This window comes from Cololabis saira, chromosome 8, assembly GCF_033807715.1.
Source record: "Cololabis saira isolate AMF1-May2022 chromosome 8, fColSai1.1, whole genome shotgun sequence".
NCBI classification, from domain to species: domain Eukaryota; kingdom Metazoa; phylum Chordata; class Actinopteri; order Beloniformes; family Belonidae; genus Cololabis; species Cololabis saira.
The window spans coordinates 2,394,256-2,412,914 of record NC_084594.1 but is presented as its reverse complement, the minus strand read 5'-3'; the positions used below and the strand labels follow the sequence as shown (position 1 = coordinate 2,412,914).

General features: G+C 48.0%; 1 protein-coding gene across 4 annotated transcripts in view; it reads right to left on the bottom strand.

Moving 5' to 3' along the window:
* The window catches only part of LOC133448242 (plasma membrane calcium-transporting ATPase 1-like), a 96,919-nt gene that overhangs the window by 16,053 nt on the left and 62,207 nt on the right, over positions 1-18,659 (bottom strand). For all 4 annotated transcript variants that reach the window (XM_061726587.1, XM_061726590.1, XM_061726588.1 and 1 more), the window contains 10 exons: positions 10,275-10,472; positions 8,366-8,580; positions 6,770-7,012; positions 6,111-6,352; positions 4,963-5,200; positions 3,769-3,948; positions 3,603-3,690; positions 2,177-2,283; positions 1,636-1,827; positions 176-389 (listed from right to left, as the gene is read on the bottom strand). In XM_061726587.1, coding sequence (XP_061582571.1) covers positions 176-389; positions 1,636-1,827; positions 2,177-2,283; positions 3,603-3,690; positions 3,769-3,948; positions 4,963-5,200; positions 6,111-6,352; positions 6,770-7,012; positions 8,366-8,580; positions 10,275-10,472 — 1,917 coding nt within the window. The remainder of the gene's footprint in view (positions 1-175; positions 390-1,635; positions 1,828-2,176; positions 2,284-3,602; positions 3,691-3,768; positions 3,949-4,962; positions 5,201-6,110; positions 6,353-6,769; positions 7,013-8,365; positions 8,581-10,274; positions 10,473-18,659) is intronic.

The window sequence follows — 18,659 nt, the reverse complement described above, 5'->3', positions numbered from 1 at the left end:
GACTAGACGGGACAGGAAGTGAGACCTGACCGGACAGGAAGTGAGACCAGACGGCACAGGAAGTGAGACTAGACGGGACAGGAAGTGAGACCTGACCGGACAGGAAGTGAGACTAGACGGGACAGGAAGTGAGCGGATGCCCCTGCGGGCCCGCGGCGGCGGCGGCGGGACTCACCGGCGAACAGCAGCGTGAAGATGATGACCAGCTGGTACACGCCGTGGCCCAGGATGTTCTTCATCATGGTGCGGGAGATGAGCGGCTTGTCGCGGCCGTACGGCTTACGCAGCAGCAGCGACTCGGTGGGCGGCTCGGTGGCGAGGGCGAGCGACGCCAGCGTGTCCATGATGAGGTTGACCCACAACATCTGGACGGCCTTCAGGGGGGAGTCCTGGAGGGAGAGGTTAGGGGGGGAAACTCTGAATGGATGGATTCGTGGCGGGTTCTAGGATTGCCGCAACGACAGGCCCCGGAGACCTTGCGTCCACAGCTTCGAGCCGCCGCGTCGACAATGGAGGCAGAGAACATGGTCCACTCGGACTCGATGTCCCCCGCCTCCCCGGGGATCCGAGAGAAGCTCTCTCGGAGGTGGGAGTTGAAGATGTCCCTGACAGAGGGCTCGGCCAGACGTTCCCAACAGACCCTCACAATCCGTTTGGGTCTGCCCGGTCTGTCCAACCTCCTCCTCCGCCAGCGCATCCAACTCACCACCAGGTGGTGATCAGTTGACAGCTCAGCCCCATTATGTAATAAGTTATTGTATTTTGAGAAGATTATTATAAAATGCACTTGCAACTTTTTTATTTTCAAGGAAATGTAATAACATGGTGCATTATGTAATAATACCTATTATTGTTTTTTTGTTTAACAATGAATTTATACAAGAGTGACTTTTGTTGTTTTTTATGTAATTTCCCTCAGAGCTTTGTAGCCCAATAAATCTATGTATAAAACTCCAAATATAACTTTAGTTTCCTATTTGAAGTTTGGAATTATATAGGCCAATAACAAACAAATAAACTATGCTTTAGACTTGTTATTAAATAATGCACCATGTTGTCAAAATGTAATAACTTATTACATAATGCGGCGAAATGTATTACAAAATGTGTTGGGGTAGTTTATTACGAAATGCAGCAGTTTATTACTAAATGCAGCAGTTATTACAAAATGCGGCAGTTTATTACAAAATGAAATGACAAAGTTATTACAAAAAGACATTAAGTCACTAAGAAATCCAGCTCTGAGGTCAAGGTTGCCAGATCTGACAGGTTCCAGCCCAAACGTGATGTAAAACCCACCGAAAAAATGAAAAACCAGCCCAAAACATACTTTCTCTATGTTAAAACTGTCAATTAGTAAATGTGCAATAAATGTCAAGCTTCACAACACCACTAAATAGCTCAAAAAGCGCTCCAAACAAAGACTACAATTAAATTGAATCGATTGAAGCAAATAAAATATCTGCCATAATGGAAACTTTTTTGTTAATAATTTCTCCTAAATCTCCGCAGGAGATTCTCCTCAAAACGATGAAATAAATTTTTTAATGATGACTGGATACATTTCCTCTAAAATGAAGACCCTTGTATAGATATTTAAGATGCATTAAGACATTTAAAGGCATTATCTGGTACCTGCGTGATGCAGGCGCCGGTGAAGGCCACGATGACGGCCACGATGTTGACAGTCAGCTGGAACTGCAGGAACTTGGAGATGCTGTCGTACACATTCCTCCCCCACATTACGGCCTTCACGATGCTGGTGAAGTTGTCGTCCGTCAGGATGATGTCCGACGCCTCCTTGGCCACGTCCGTCCCGGCGATGCCCTGACGGCGACACAAACACGGGGGGTGAGCAGCTGGTTCGACCCGCAAGACCTGATAGTGCCTTATGTTCCTGGCAGAGCTCTCCGTTCTCAGAGTGCAGGTTTACTCCTTCCTAGATTATCCAAATGTAGTTTTGGAGGGCGGGCGTTCTGCTATCAGGCACCATTACTATGGAACCAACTTCCAATCTGGGTTAAGGAGGCTGACACCACCTCCACCTTTAAAACTAAACTTAAAACCTTTCTGTTTAGTAAAGCCTAAAGAGGAGGCGGAGCTGTGGGGGAGGACAGAGGAAAGGGGTGGGGCTAAAGGGGCGGGGCTAAAGAGGCGGGGCTTGAGTGAAGGTTACCATGGCGAAGCCGACGTCGGCCTTCTTCAGGGCGGGGCCGTCGTTGGTGCCGTCGCCCGTCACGGCCACAACCTGCCGGGTTTCCCCCACCGTGCTGTCGATGATGCCTGGGGGGACAGAACCGGTCAGAACGAAAGTTACGAACGTAACTACGGTTCTATTTCCTCCCTGCTGACGGCAAGAGTTGGTGCTTCCAGCACTGTATATTCCCCTTCGCGCAGTTGGAGTATGTAAACCAACAACGTCACCTGTGACCCCTGGATGACCCGGAGAAGTCTTCCATATCTTCCGGCGTCTTCAGAGGATCAGTTTTTTTTTCATCTTATCAAGCGCAAGTTTGCTTTTGGAAGCGTTGAAGCCACATTTAAACAAAATCTAACTATAAGTTGGTAGTTCCGTAGTCGCTGGTAGTTCCGTGACCGTGTCGGTCGGAGCAGCGAATGATTCGAACGATTCTTCTGAGTTTGTCAGCACGTGGACTCGGTGCGTCCTTGTGTTCGCCGGTGCTGTCACTCACTCTAGTCGGAACAAGGTATGTGACTACTGAGTTCTTTGCATTGTTTATTGATACGGTTGCGTTTGCACACCCGGTTTCTTTATTTCCTGACGTTTTTTCCCACCTGGAGGGTCGTGTTAGCATGTATATTATTAATGATTAGCGCCAGCATCAAGCACGCTACAGTTTTGTTTGTCTTAATCGACCTCTGTTGGTGTAGGCTGCGTACACGCTGCCTCCCCCAAGCCTATCTGACGACGCCGGAAGATATGGACTTCTCCGGGTCATCCAGGGGTCACAGGTGACGTTGTTGGTTAACAGACTCCAACTGCGCGGAGGGGAATATTCAGTGCTTGAAGCACCAACTCTGGCCGTCAGCAGGGATGAAATATGTTGAGACATTGTGACACCGTTGCAGACGTGAAGCCCCAGCTTCCTACCCCCTGCAGGGCCCACACCTTTGAAGTGGCCTTGCCACAGACTTGAACCACGGGAATGCCATATGACGAAGTTCCTCACTGACTGATATGTTAATATCTATTCATTTGGCCACAGATTTGAATCACGAGAACACCCTATGGGGTAGTTTCCAACTTACTTATTCATCCCGAATGCCCGAGAACAGCATTTGGCCACAGATCACATCTGCTTCAAACCCTTTTATTGCTTTTTTGTCTTTCACCTTTGGCTTGTTGATTCTGGCCTTTTGTATTGTTTTGCTTTGAACCTACTGTATAAAAAGTCATGATTTCAGCCACTGTGGGTCAGCACACCAACCCAGACACGCTCTGAGTTGGTCTGCTCACCGCCGGCTTACTGAATAATTCTCACTCCACCACAGCAGAGTTCTGAAGTGGATTTGATATTATTCTTCAACAAATAGAACCTCCGGACCCCCCGGGTCCTCTGGACCCCCCGGGCCCCGCTCACCTTTGACCAGCGTGTGCTTGTCCGTGGGAGACGACCGGGCCAGAACCCTCAGTTTGGGCCAGACCTTGTCCAGACGGTCCTGCTCCACCTGGAGGAGAGAGCAGAGCCGGTGAGGCGGGTCCCGGGTCCCGGTTCTGACCCCCTACCCCTGGTACCCCGGACTCACCTCGCCCTTGTCGTTGCGGATCTGCCGGTTGAACTCCTTGCCCTCCAGACACAGGAAGTCCTCCCCGGGCGTCAAGATGCCGCACTTGGTGGCGATGGCGCGGGCCGTGTTGATGTTGTCCCCGGTCACCATCCGCACCGTGATGCCGGCACGCTGGCACTTGGAGATGGCCTCGGGAACCTGGGGGGGAGAGGGGGCAGAGTCAGGGGGGGGCAGAGTAAGAGTAACGTGGGGAGAGGGGGGGCAGAGTCAGGGGGAGAGTAAGGGGGGGCGGGATGTCCAAGTAATTTGCTGAATAGGCTCCTATAGTACTGACAGGAATTAGCAGGAGAGACCACGTCGTTCCGGTGTTAGCGTCGCTCCATTGGTTACCCGTAAAATTCAGAATCCAATTTAAAATTGTATTACTTGCGTTCCTAGAGTATCCAAATGTAGATTTGGAGGGCGGGCGTTCTGCTATCAGGCACCATTACTATGGAACCAACTTCCAATCTGGGTTAAGGAGGCTGACACCACCTCCACCTTTAAAACTAAACTTAAAACCTTTCTGTTTAGTAAAGCCTATAGTTAGTGTTTAGTAAACCTCTAGCTGGTGTTGGTAAATCTCTAGGTAGTGTAAACTCTAGTGTGTCAGAGTCGCTCCTGTAGTTTCTTGTGCTGCCCCCCCCTTATCTTCTCTTTTACATGGTGCAGCATCCTCTGCCGGTGGCGAAGAGCATCTCTGAATGCAAAACACCGGATCCCGCAGTGTGGGAGTGAGGGGGGCAGGGTAACGGCCCCTTTTGGGCGGGGGAGAAGGTTCGTCCCTCAAGACTCCTCTCCCTGGCCCTGCCCCTTTTCAACCTTTCCCCGACCCTGCTACCCAACCTGGGACTTGCTGGCCTGCGGTCCCCACCCCTGGTCATCCCGTTGCTGCTTCCACCTGCCTGCTGTGCTGTTTCTGTCTCTGACCCCCTATCTGGCCTTCGGCAGGAGGGTCCCCCCTTATGATCCAGGTCCTGCTCAAGGTTTCTTCCCTCCTAAAGGGGAGTTTTTCTTGCCACTGTTTGGCTTAAGGTTTTTCTCCCACTATGGGAGTTTTTACCTGCCATTGTTTATGTAATAATTGCTCGGGGGTTTATGTTTATGTTTATGTTTATGTTCATGTTCTGGATCTCTGGACAGACAGACAGACAGACAGGTTCCGGGTCGTACCTCGGGCCGGACCGGGTCCTCGATTCCCACCACCGTGATGCAGGTGAGATCACTGAGGATGTCGTTCTCGTTGTCCCAGTCCGGTTCTCCGGCGCCGGCCGGGAAGTCTCGGTACGCCACGCAGATGGTTCTCAGGCCGTCGCAGGCCATGGGCTCGATCACCCGCTTCACCATCTCGTCCCGGTCCTTGGGCTTGAAGACCCGCGGCTGGCCCTGGGCGTCCAGGATCCTCGAGCACCTGGGGGGCAGAGGTCAGAGGTTATGAATGGATGATAAACGGATGAATGGATGGATGGATAAACAGATAGATGATAGATGGATGAATGATGGATGGATGGATAAATGAATGGATGGATGGAAGGATGGATGATAAATGGAAGGATGGATGATAAATGGATGGATGGATGGATGATAAATGGATGGGTGGATAGATGGATGGATGATAAATGGATAGATGGATGGATGGTAAATGGATGGATGGATGGATGGATGGATGGATGGATGATAAATGGATGGATGATAAATGGATGGATGGATGGATGATAAATGGATGGATGGATGGATGATAAATGGATGGGTGGATAGATGGATGGATGATAAATGGATAGATGGATGGATGGTAAATGGATGGATGGATGGATGGATGGATGGATGATAAATGGATGGATGATAAATGGATGGATGGATGGATGGATGGATGATAAATGGATGGATGATAAATGGATGGATGATAAATGGATGGATGGATGGATGGATGATAAATGGATGGATGATGGATGAATGGATGGATGGATGGATGGATGATAGATAAAGGGATGGAAGGATAAACAGATGATAAAGGGATTAATAGATGGATAAATGGATGAATGGATGGTACATAAACAGATGGATGGTTGGATGGATGATAAATGTATGTATGGATGGATGGATGGATGAGGGTTGGATGATAAACAGATGAATGGATGGATGATAAACGGATGGATGGATGGATGATAAACGGATGGATGGATGGATGATAAACGGATGGATGGATGGTAAACAGATGGATAAACAGATGGATGATAAACGGATGGATGGATGGATGATAGATAAAGGGATGGATGGATGAACAGATGATAAAGGGATGAATGGATGAACGGGGCCCTCACTTCCGCAGCACGATCTCCGACGCCCCCTTGCTGTACATGCGGAAGCCGCCGGCGTCGCAGCGCAGCACGGTGCTCATGGACTTGCGGGACGAGTTGAAGGTGTAAACCTTGTACAGCATCTCCTCCGGGATCTCGTCCCTGATTGGCTGGTAGTCCCTCTTCAGCCCCAGCACCAATCCCAGCAGAGCACACTCCGTCTTGTTGCCCACGTGACGGGGCAGGCCGCCCTCCTTCTCCGGGGGCTGCAGGAAACACAGCAGGATATCAGATATATGAAATGATGTATAATAATAATAATAATAATAATAATAATAATAATAATAATAATAATAATAATAATAATAATAATAATAATAATAATAATAATAATAACAATAATAATAATGTCCAATAATAACAATTATAATGATAACAATAACAATAATCTTTATTTGTCAGTAACATGGAAACACAGAAATGTTCCTCTGCTTTTAACCATCACTAGTTGGAGCAGGACCAGCTGCCATTATTCTGGAGCCCGGGGAGCAGTTAGGGTGAAGGGCCTTGTTCAAGGGCCCAAAGACCTTGGTTTCCATCCTGGGGGCTTGAACCCCGGTCCCACATCTGCCCCACATCTGCCCCACATCTGCCCCACATGTGTCCCTGGTCACAGCTCTCACCAGGATCTTGGTGGTGTAGGCCGAGTTGATGGAGATGCTGTTGACCAGCGTCTCCAGCGTGTGCGTGTTGATGGCGTCGGGCTCGGGGACGCTGCGGTAGTGCGTGTCCCCCACGTAGGCTTGCACCACCGTCATGCGGTTCATGGTCAGCGTGCCGGTTTTATCCGAGCAGATGGCCGTGGCGTTGCCCATCGTCTCGCAGGCGTCCAGGTGCCGCACCAGGTTGTTGTCCTTCATCATTTTCTGCAGGACGGAGAGAGAGAGAGAGTCCGGAGTCCTTACAAACACCAGGAAACTGGACCACATCACACCGGTCATGAAATCGCTACAGCCTACACCTTTTTGGTCTTGTTTTGTTTATATATTTTGGTCTAATGCAGAGGTTTTCAACTGGTTTTGTCCCAGGGACCACCATTATAGCCAAGAAGCAACTCGGGGACCAACTGCTTTTGGGGAGGTTTGTTTTATTTTGCACTTTGCTTTTAAATAAGAGAATGGGCCCATATAGGCTATTTATTTGCATCAGTGTCTATTTTTATTTGCACCTTTTGCTATAAAAAAAAAAACAAAAAACAGTCAATGAAAAATGAACAATAGGAAGCCAAGGGGGCTTATTATATTACAAAGTTCACTCTCACTCATTTGACATAATTTGGATGGGTAAATTATTCACAAATATAAACATGAATTTTTTCTCCATCAAGTGGGTGAAATGGGTTCTGGTTGGCAGGACGTTCTCTGGGTTGAACTGGTGTATCATTTGTTGAAACCCATCACCATCAACCATGGAGAGCCTCATATCACAGATCAGCATCCATTGATCAGTTATTGATCAGTTATTGATCAGTGAGGGCAGTCGCCTGTTGCGGGAAACACATCTGCTTCTTCTGCAGAAAGGGGTCCATGGTGGCTCTCTGCTTCAGACTGCATGCATTTAATTTAAAATAATTTCCAGGCACAGTCAGGCAAAACGTTAAAGCTCCCTTTTAAAGCCAAAATAGGCTTAATATCTTACCAAGCCGAGTCCGTTTCGTTCAACTGTCCGACGTGCTTTCTCTTCAAATGCTCGTGCATTACTGACGTGCTCCCGTGATAAGCAAGATCTGCTTTGCAAACTTTGGAAGTAATCTTTTTATTCGCCGTATCGAGGCTAAAATGCTCACAAACTTTTGAAGTTTTGTTACATGCAGCTGCTGTACAGGACGCCGTCATTCCGCTACCCGCTCGGCTGAGACGAAGAGATTGTATTGAAGTGAAACGCCTTACTCGATTGGAAAAACACGTCTGGCGACAAGTTTTGACAATGGAATTCATTGTCGACAATTATTATCGACTTTTGACGACAACGTCGATGAATCGTTGCAGCGCTAGTGACGGCTAACGGCAGCCCATCGGGCCCCACCCCCTCCCCTAGCCCCGCCCCCTCACCTTGACGGAGTAGGCCAGCGAGATGGTGACGGCTAGCGGTAGCCCCTCGGGCCCCATCCCCTCCCCCTAGCCCCGCCCCCTCACCTTGACGGAGTAGGCCAGCGAGATGGTGACGGCTAGCGGTAGCCCCTCGGGCCCCATCCCCTCCCCCTAGCCCCGCCCCCTCACCTTGACGGAGTAGGCCAGCGAGATGGTGACGGCTAGCGGTAGCCCCTCGGGCACGGCCACCACCAGCACCGTGACGCCGATGATGAAGAACTTGACGAAGTACTGGATGTAGATGGGCGTGCACTCGGCCACCCAGCTCCGCCCCTGGATCCCGAAGGTGTCAATCACAAAGAAGAGGATGAGGATGATGACGGTGAGCGCCGACATCAGCAGACCTGCGGGGGGGAAACAATGACTCGCTTGACACGTGTCCACATCTGTGTCCCTGGACACCTGCCCCCCCCCTCGTATCTGGAACCGAGATAGACCCACAATCCTCTGCAAAGGTGTCAAATGTCCTCACAAGCATATTTCCAATAATGCAGCCTGGATGATCATCTCAATAAAGGTAATAATATATAATATTAAAACCATAATAATAATAATAATTAAAGCTGCAAGCAGCAATGAACAGGCCCTCGCGCGTGCAATTTTCACCAATTAAGGTCAAGGACTCAAAACCGAGTCTGATGACATCACCAACGACGCTCTATGTCAAACCATTCAAAAGTTATAGTATTTACTGGGGTGTATTTACTGTGTGTGTGTGACTCAGCACACAGAACCTTCCAGTTTGGCTGTGAGAAAAACACAGATTTTGGCTTCTGACAAGGTCTCCAATCATTTTTGATAAAACCGTAGCTCTTAGCAAAAAACCGAAAACATCGTGAGAGACACAGAACCCGGCAGATTCTGACAATCTTAATTTTACTCAGATATTCATTAAAATGAGTGAGTAAGCTCAGTGCGAAGACAGAGTGAGATTCCTTTGAAGAAAATGTTTGATTACATTGCAGTCAATGGGGACCCCCATTTAAATTTTGTACATACCCCGCCTGTCAAAGTCACATTTTATGAATCCCAACACCTATGTCTACATTCTGACAAAAAATGATTTGTCTCCTTTTTACGGTTTGGCCTTGACTTTGAGTTACAAATAAAAATTTAAATAATTTTTTACTGTTTCTCACACTCTACCAACCGACATCCACACTCTAGGCTTGACGAAAAAGTGATTTCCAGTCCTCGCTTGTGTGCTCATATTTTGAAAAGTTTACATCTTAGGAACTGTTTGGTGTTTTGGAGAGACAAGAAGTTTTCCTCTGTTTTGAAGTTTGAATCACATTTCTACGTGCAGGTATGAGAGAGTTAGGTGACTCAGAAAAAAGGTGAATTTTTTTTTTACCTCCTCCCATCCACAGTAGGCTTTTGTGAAATTCCGCGCCACACACATACATGGGAAAATCTCGTTCCCCATTAGTTTGGAAATCTGGAAATGTTTTTGCACTTCGTGGGAAAACTATTTGTGCGATCGCTCTGAAAATTCACAGGACTGTAGTTATTAAAGCGCTATATAAATAAAATGTATTATTATTATTATTATTATTATTATTATTATTATTATTATTATTATTATTATTATTATTATATTCAGGGCCTACAACTTTCTACATCGGTTCAGAATTCAAAATTTTTCCCAAAGCGTGGGCCGAAAAGCGCACATTTTCGCACGAAGCGCTTACTTTCACTGCTATTAGCTGTGAGAGTGAGTGCCTGGTGGCGAAGCCGTGGCACTAATAATAATGATAATCATAACAATAATAATAATGATAATACCAAAAAAATAAATAAAAAATTTAATAAATAAATAATAATAATAATAATAATAATAATAATAATAATATTTTTTTTTCAGTTACATGGAAAGACAGAAATGTTCCTCTGCTTTTAACCATCACCACCAGTTGGACCAGTTGCACATCTACTATGACTGTGCGTGTGCATGTATATACATGTGTGTGTACGTGTGTGTACATGTGTGTACATGTGTGCGTGTACGTGTGTGTATACTTGTGTGTGTGTGTCTCACCGGCCTTCCCGATCTGCACCGCCAGCCTCGTCAGCTTCCCCTGCAGGACCGACTTCTCCTTCTTGGTGACGTTGACCTTCTTGACGGGCTTCACCTCCTCCTTCTGCTCCTTGTCCTCCTTCTCTTCCTTGTCCTCCTTCTCCTCCTCCTCGCTCTTCAGCGGCTGGATCTCCAGGGCGATGCCGTCCTGGGTCTTAGCTGGGGGGGGCGGGGACAGGGGGGGGGGGGTGAGGGAGGAAAGATAAAGAAAAGGTGAATGAAAGAAATGGGCCCATAATCCACCAAACAGAGGAGGGGGTGGGGGGGGTGGGGGGGTGAAGGAAGAAAAGCAGAGAAACCGTTACATTCAGAGGAGGCTGGAACCAGATGAGGGTCTCGGGTTGGACTGAGGTCGGGGGGGGGGGGGGGGGGGGGGGGTCTCAGACTCAGATCTGGACTGGGCGGGCCTGCTGGCTGAAGGGAGGGGGGGTTTAGGGGGCCCGGCGGCCCCTGGTTGAAGGGGGGGGGGGGGGGGGGGGTCTAGGGGGGCCCGGCGGCCCCCTGGTTGAAGGGGGGGGGGGGGGGGGGTTCTGCTGGCTGAGGGGGGGCGGGGGCGGCGCTGCATCATGTGACTACAGAACATCACGAGAAGGTTTCAGCAGTTTGGAGCAGCAGGACCCACACAGCTGTCAATCACTCTCTCTCTCACACACACATTCAGAAACACACACTCAGACACACACACACACGCACGCACGCACGCACACACACACACACACACACACACATATATATACACCATATTTTCTGGACTATAAGCCGCACCTGCATATAAGCCGCATCCGCTCTATTTTAAAAAAAGTACGGTATATATATATATATATATATATATATATATATATATATATATATATATATATATATATATATATATATATATATATATATATGTATACATACCGTATTTTACGCACTATAAGGCACACCTAAAAGCCTTTAATTTTCTCAAAGAGAATGTACACGTCGTCGGGCATTATCCCTTACGTATATTTTGTGTTTTATATATGCAGAGGGTTTTAAAATAGGCCAGAGGTTTTTGACTGTTTTTTCCCAGGGACCACCATTAGAACCAAGAAGCAACTCAGGGACCAACTGCTTTTGGGGATGTTTGTTTTATTTTGCATCTTGCTTTTAAATAAGACAATGGGCCTATATAGGCTATTTATTTGCATCAGTGTCTTTTTTTTATTTACACCTTTTGCTATAAAAAAACTAAACAAAAAACAGTCAATGAAAAATGAACAATAGTAATAATATTGCAAAGTTCACTCTCACTCATTTGACATCATTTGGATAGGTAAATTATTCACAAAAATGAATAGTAAATGGAAAATAAATTGAGTCTAAAGGATAAATATATATTTTTAAAATTATTATTGTTTTCCATTTACAATTTCAAGGACCACCTGCAATACCATCAGCGACCACCAGAGGGCCGCGGACCACCGGTTGACAATCCCTGAAATAGGCCATTTATTGAAGGTGAACCTTACAATACGATGCGCCTTATGGTGAGGAAAATACGGTACATATACATGCACACACTCATACACACAAACACACACACCTACTCTCTTCCCCATCGTTGGTTTCAGGTCCTCATTTCCATAACAAAGTTGGTGTTTGCATCTCCCTGCCTGGACCCGACGCTCGTCAACGAGTTTCAGATCCTGGTTCCACCTCTGAACCTAAAGCTGGTTCAGTATTTAAAGGTTATTCAACCTTTAAATACTGAATTACTATTAATTACAACCTTGTTCTTGCTGATTTCTCTGGTTCTCTGGTTCAGACTCAGCTGCTTTAACTGACCAGATAAACTCAGCTGGTCCTCACAAGGACACGTTTCCACCTAAAGGTTAACTAAAGGGAGGGTAAGTCATTTCTGATGAAATGTAAACCAAGCACGGTGCAGGAAGACCAGGACACGCCCCCTGTGACATCATCCAAAGGCGTCGTGGACATGACCTCCACATGACCTCCACATGACCTGGAAATGACCTCCACATGACCTCCTCATGACCTCCACATGACCTCCACATGACCTCCACATGACCTCCACATGACCTCCACATGACCTCCTCATGACCTCCACATGACCTCTACATGACCTGGAAATGACCTCCACATGACCTCCACATGACCTCCACATGACCTGGAAATGACCTCCACATGACCTCCACATGACCTCCTCATGACCTCCACATGACCTTTACATGACCACATGACCTCCACATGACCTCATGACCTCCACATGACCTGGATATGACCTAGTGACCTCCACATGACCTCATGACCTCCACATGACCTGGATATGACCTCATGACCTCCACATGACCTCCACATGGTCTCCATTGGTTACACGTAAAATTCAGAATCCAATTTAAAATTGTATTACTTGCATATAAAGCCCAAAACGGCTTAGCTCCGCATTATTTGCAAGACCTGATAGTGCTTTATGTTCCTGTCAGAGCTCTTCCAACTTCCAATCTGGGTTAAGGAGGCTGACACCACCTCCACTTTTAAAACTAAACTTAAAACATTTTCGTTTAGTAAAGCCTATAGTTAGTGTTTAGTAAACCTCTAGCCGGTGTTGGTAAATCTCTAGGTAGTGTAAACTCTAGTGTGTTAGAGTCGCTCCTGTAGTTTCTCGTGCTGCCCCCCCCCCCCCCCCTTTTCTTCTCTTTTTCTCTTTTGTTCATGTTGCAGCATCGTCTGCCGGTGGCGAAGAGCATCTCTGAATGCAAAACACCGGACCCTGCAGTGTGGGAGTGAGGGGGGCAGGGTAACTGCCCCTTTTGGGCGGGGGAGAAGGTTCGTCCCTCAAGACTCCTCTCCCTGGCCCTGCCCCAACCCAACCTGGGACTTGCTGATCGGGGAGCTGCGTGCTGGCCTGCGGTCCCCACCCCTGGTCCTCCCATTGCTGCTTCCACCTGCCTGCTGTGCTGTTGACGTCCCTGACCCACCAGTCTGGCCCTCGGCAGGAGGGTCCCCCCTTATGAGCCTGGTCCTGGTCAAGGTTTCTTCACTCCTAAAGGGGAGTTTTTCTTGCCACTATTTGGCTTAAGGTTTTTCTCCCACTAGGGGAGTTTTTAACTGCCATTGTTTATGTAATAATTGCTCGGGGGTTTATGTTTATGTTCATGTTCTGGGTCTCTGGAAAGCGTCTAGAGACAACTTTTGTTGTATTAGACGCTATATAAATAAAATTGAATTGAACATGACCTCCACATGACCTGGATATGACCTAGTGACCTCCACATGACCTCAACATGACCTCCACATGACCTGGATATGACCTCATGACCTCCACATGACCTGGATATGACCTCGTGACCTCCAAATGACCTCCTCATGACCTCCACATGACCTCCACATGACCTCTACATGACCTCCTCATGACATTTACATGACCTCCACATGACCTCTACATGACCTCCTCATGACATTTACATGACCTCCACATGACCTCTACATGACCTCCTCATGACATTTACATGACCTCCACATGACCTCCACATGACCTGGATATGACCTCATGACCTCCACATGACCTCCACATGACCTGGATATGACCTAGTGACCTCCACATGACCTGGATATGACCTCATGACCTCCACATGACCTGGATATGACCTCATGACCTCCACATGACCTGGATATGACCTCATGACCTCCACATGACCTGGATATGACCTCCACATGACCTGGATATGACCTCATGACCTACACATGTCCTCCACATGACCTGGATATGACCTCATGACCTCCACATGACCTGGATATGACCTCATGACCTACACATGTCCTCCACATGACCTGGATATGACCTAGTGACCTCCACATGACCTGGATATGACCTAGTGACCTCCACATGACCTGGATATGACCTCATGACCTCCACATGACCTGGATATGACCTAGTGACCTCCACATGACCTGGATATGACCTCATGACCTACACATGACCTCCACATGACCTGGATATGATCCATGACCCCCACATGACCTCCACATGACCTTGTGACCTTGGCATGACTTCCACATGACGGGATGTGGGCGGGGCCACCGGGATGTGAGCGAGGCCACCGGGATGTGGGCGGGGCCACCAGGATGTGGGGGGGCACCGGGATGTGGGCGGGGCCACCGGGATGTGGGCGGGGCCACCGGGGAGCTCGGAGCTGTATGGACACGCCCCCTCCGGAGACATGTAGCTGAACGGCGTCACACCGACAGGACGGAGACCCACGGACCAATGACAGAACTGGAAACAGACGCAGCACTGCACCATGGGAGAATGGGGGGGGTGGGGGGAGGGGCGTGTCTGACAACTGAAAAAAGAAAAGCAACTCAAACAGGAAATGGAAGTCGAAAGGATCAAACCCCAGACGACGACAAGAGATGCAGAACCACAACGGAGAGACAGGAGGAGGAAGCAGCGGAGCGGAGCGACTCCGACGGTTACAAGACACAAACACTCCGGAGCAACGGAGCAACACCCTGCAAGAAGGGAACAGTGAGACGACAGGAAGCTGGAAGAAGGTGAGAGACACAGAGGAAACGGGTGCCAGAGGCTCCCACAGCCCCCCGGAGCTGCGGGGGTGCAACTCCCACGCTGACGAGGTGCATCGGCCAATCAGAGGGCTGCTTTACCATGCTAGCTCCGCCCAGAGAGCTGCTTTACCACGCTAGCTCCGCCCAGAGAAGTGCTCTACGACGCTAGCTCCACCCAGTCCAATCAGAGAGCTGCTTTGCCACGCTAGCTCCACCCAGAGAGCTGCTCTACGACGCTAACTCCACCCAGTCCAATCAGAGAGCTGCTCTACGAAGCTAGCTCCGCCCAGTTCAATCAGAGAGCTGCTCCACGACGCTAGCTCCGCCCAGAGAGCTGCTCTACGACGCTAGCTCTGCCCGGTCCAATCAGAGAGCTGCTTTGCCACGCTAGCTCCACCCAGAGAGCTGCTCTACGACGATAGCTCCGCCCAGTCCAATCAGAGAGCTGCTCTACGACGCTAGCTCCGCCCGGTCCAATCAGAGAGCTGCTCTACGACGCTAGCTCCGCCCGGTCCAATCAGAGAGCTGCTCTACGACGCTAGCTCCGCACAGTCCAATCAGTCCAATCCATTTTAGAATTGATTTAAAACGTTTAATGTTTGTTTTTAAAGCCCTTGCCCCGCCCTATTTATCGGAGCTCGAACCAACTGTTGTTGGAGGAGCCCAGGTCAAAGGTCAAGCGCTGGGGTGACCGAGCCTTTTCAATTGCCCCCCAGCCCCCTCCCACCGGGCTGTCCCCTGCTACTTACTCACTATCTCTGACCTGGGCCTTTTAAACCAAGGCTTAAAACCTATTTATCTAGAATGGCTTTTAATACCCAGTAGTGTGGTGACACTTTTTACTCTTTTATTCTTTTTTTTATTCTATTTATTTTTTTGCTCTGTCTTATGACTGTAGGCTATGTTGTATTTCTGTATGTTTTAGTCTGTAAAGCTCCTCTGCAGGTAGATGGTTGTTAGTGAAAACACCTGTTTTAAATGTACTGGCCAAAAACATGGCAGCGTTTTTACTTTATTATACACCTCTTGAATGTGCTTTAATGTTGTTTTTTTTTTTTTTTTTACAAAATCAAAAATAGTTTTGAATCAATCTTAAATTAAGACCAATTTTGAAATGGGGTCAGTCTCAAAGCACCATTAGTCAAATAATTGTCTTGACATTAAGCTGATATTTGCTCATTAAAACGTATACCTGTGGATCAGCCAGTGCATTTAAAACAGGGGTTTTCACTAACGACCATTTACCTGCAGAGGAGCTGGTTTAGTGATTGGTTGGAACAACTGCTGGACAGGATTTTTACTTTATGGCACCTGGATTATACACCTCTGGACAAACTGCTCGGGGGATTACTGGACGACCGGATCCAAACACAGGTTAAGGTTGGCGTTTAAACACGTAGAGGTCCTGCTCCTCGTGGAGGTCGTCTGACTGCAGACCCGGCGGTTACGTAAAGAGGGCGGTGCGTCGGCGGTTTCCTGGCGCTCCGACAAGCGTTCTGTCGGCAGCAGATGCCAACACCACGGGAGGACTGCAGCTCTCTGGAAGCCGGGCTTGTGTTGGACCACGCGGGACATGGAGGACGGAGAGGACGGAGAGGACATCAGAGGACGGTGACATCATCACCATCAGGGGGCCTAAACCCCCCCAACATGTCCAAGGGCAGACAGGTGAGAGTCAGGGAATCCTGTCTTCATTCTGAGGCTGGATCTTTGTCCCCTGACCCCTCTGACGTTTTACAAAGGCTTTAACGAGAACGAGTATTTAAAGTCGGTTTCATGTTTGGTTGTATTTGTTGTCAGATGAAAAGAACTTTGCATCTTTACCTGGTAACGAGCCAGAGAATCCCTGAGGTCTTGGATCCAGGTCCTCGCTAGTGTTGTGTTTGTCAGCCTGTTTCAATTTTAGTTTTACTCCAGTCTTTTGGTCAAGCTATCATTTTAGTTTTTATTAGTTTTAGTCATGTTCATTCTCTTTTTAGTCGTGTCAAGTTACAGTCGACTAAAAGTCTGAGCATTTTAGACGTATTTAGTCAGAATTGTACATTGTAGTCTATTTTAGTCAAAGATTGTATTGATCCAAACCCATTTTACAATTCAAACAAGGTTAGCTTATTGTTATATTATTGTTACCTTATAGACTCAAGAATAAATTATCTCCAGATACAGAAGACTCTAATTTGAGTCACAGCTTATGCAGATGATTCCCAGATCTACATTGAACTCTCATGATTAGGCTCCTTTTTTTATTTTGTAATCTACATTTTAGTCTGGTTTTTATTCCCTCTACGATATTGCATTATATATTTAATTATCACATGATTTTTGTCACATGACCAGCATTTTTGTTGTGCCTCGTTTTCCTCGGGTGATAAAGGTTCGTTGACGACGATATTTAGTCATAATTTTGGGCGACGAAAGCAACTTTACTCCTAACGAGTCTGTTACGTGGAAACAGTTTTGAATATGAATCTTTAAGAAACACCAAGACAACCGTAGTCCCACAGGGACCAGTTCTGGGGCTCCAAGACAACCGTAGTCCCACAGGGACCAGTTCTGGGGCTCCAAGACAACCGTAGTCCCACAGGGACCAGTTCTGGGGCTCCAGGACAACCGTAGTCCCACAGGGACCAGTTCTGGGGCTCCAAGACAACCGTAGTCCCACAGGGACCAGTTCTGGGGCTCCAGGACAACCGTAGTCCCACAGGGACCAGTTCTGGGGCCCCAGGACAACCGTAGTCCCACAGGGACCAGTTCTGGGGCTCCAGGACAACCGTAGTCCCACAGGTACCAGTTCTGGGGCTCCAAGACAACCGTAGTCCCACAGGGACCAGTTCTGGGGCTCCAGGACAACCGTAGTCCCACAGGGACCAGTTCTGGGGCTCCTCCTGTTCCTCTCCATCATCTTGAGGTCTCTTGTCACAACTTATGCAGATCTGCAGATATGCAGTTCTACGTTGAACTTTCATGATTAGGATCCTTTTTTTAATTTTGTAATCTACATTTTGGTCTCATTTTTATTCCTCTACAATATTGCATCATATATTTAATTATCGTTATTGCCACATGACCAGCATTTTTGTCTCGTCTCGTTTCTCGTTTCAGGTTATAAAGGTTCGTCGACGACGATATTTAGTTATAATTTTCATTGACGAAAGCAACTTTACTCGGAACGTTTCCGCCTCGCGTGCGACTTGTGTTTTCATCTGTCATGAAGCAGAGTTTAATGTTGTCTTTTTTTTTTCTTTTTAAATATTTTTATCCTTGATTTCTTCCCATTTTTCATCACCCAGTGCTCCTACCTAACAGTCCTGGGCATTGCCCCCTCTACCAACCCCGGGAGTTCCTGCACTGAGCTCAGGTCTCCTCCTTAACCTGAGGAGTGAGCAGGCCGCATCTTTTCACCAGACAGGGTGGGGCTTCTCCGGCCGGACGTAGCGCATGGAAGGATCACGTTATTCCGGCCGGATCCTCCCCACCCCATCTGGCGCCCCGGTTGGCCAGAGGGGACATGTGTAGCCCAGGACTGTTGCATGTTTTTGTGAGAGTAGCTCCCATTAGCCACCCAAGGGAACACGGGGAGAACATACAAACTCCACACAGAAAGGCCCTTTCACCAACCCCACCCAGGGTGTGGGCACTGAAGTCATGGGGGAACTAACACGCACTTCAGCGCCCACAGCGTCCCTGGCGGGAATCGAACCCAGGACCTTCTTGCTGTGAGACGGCTGCACTACCAGCCATGCCTCCTAATGTTGTCTTTTGTTTTAAAGCTTCACAACCGCCTTCTCTGTACAC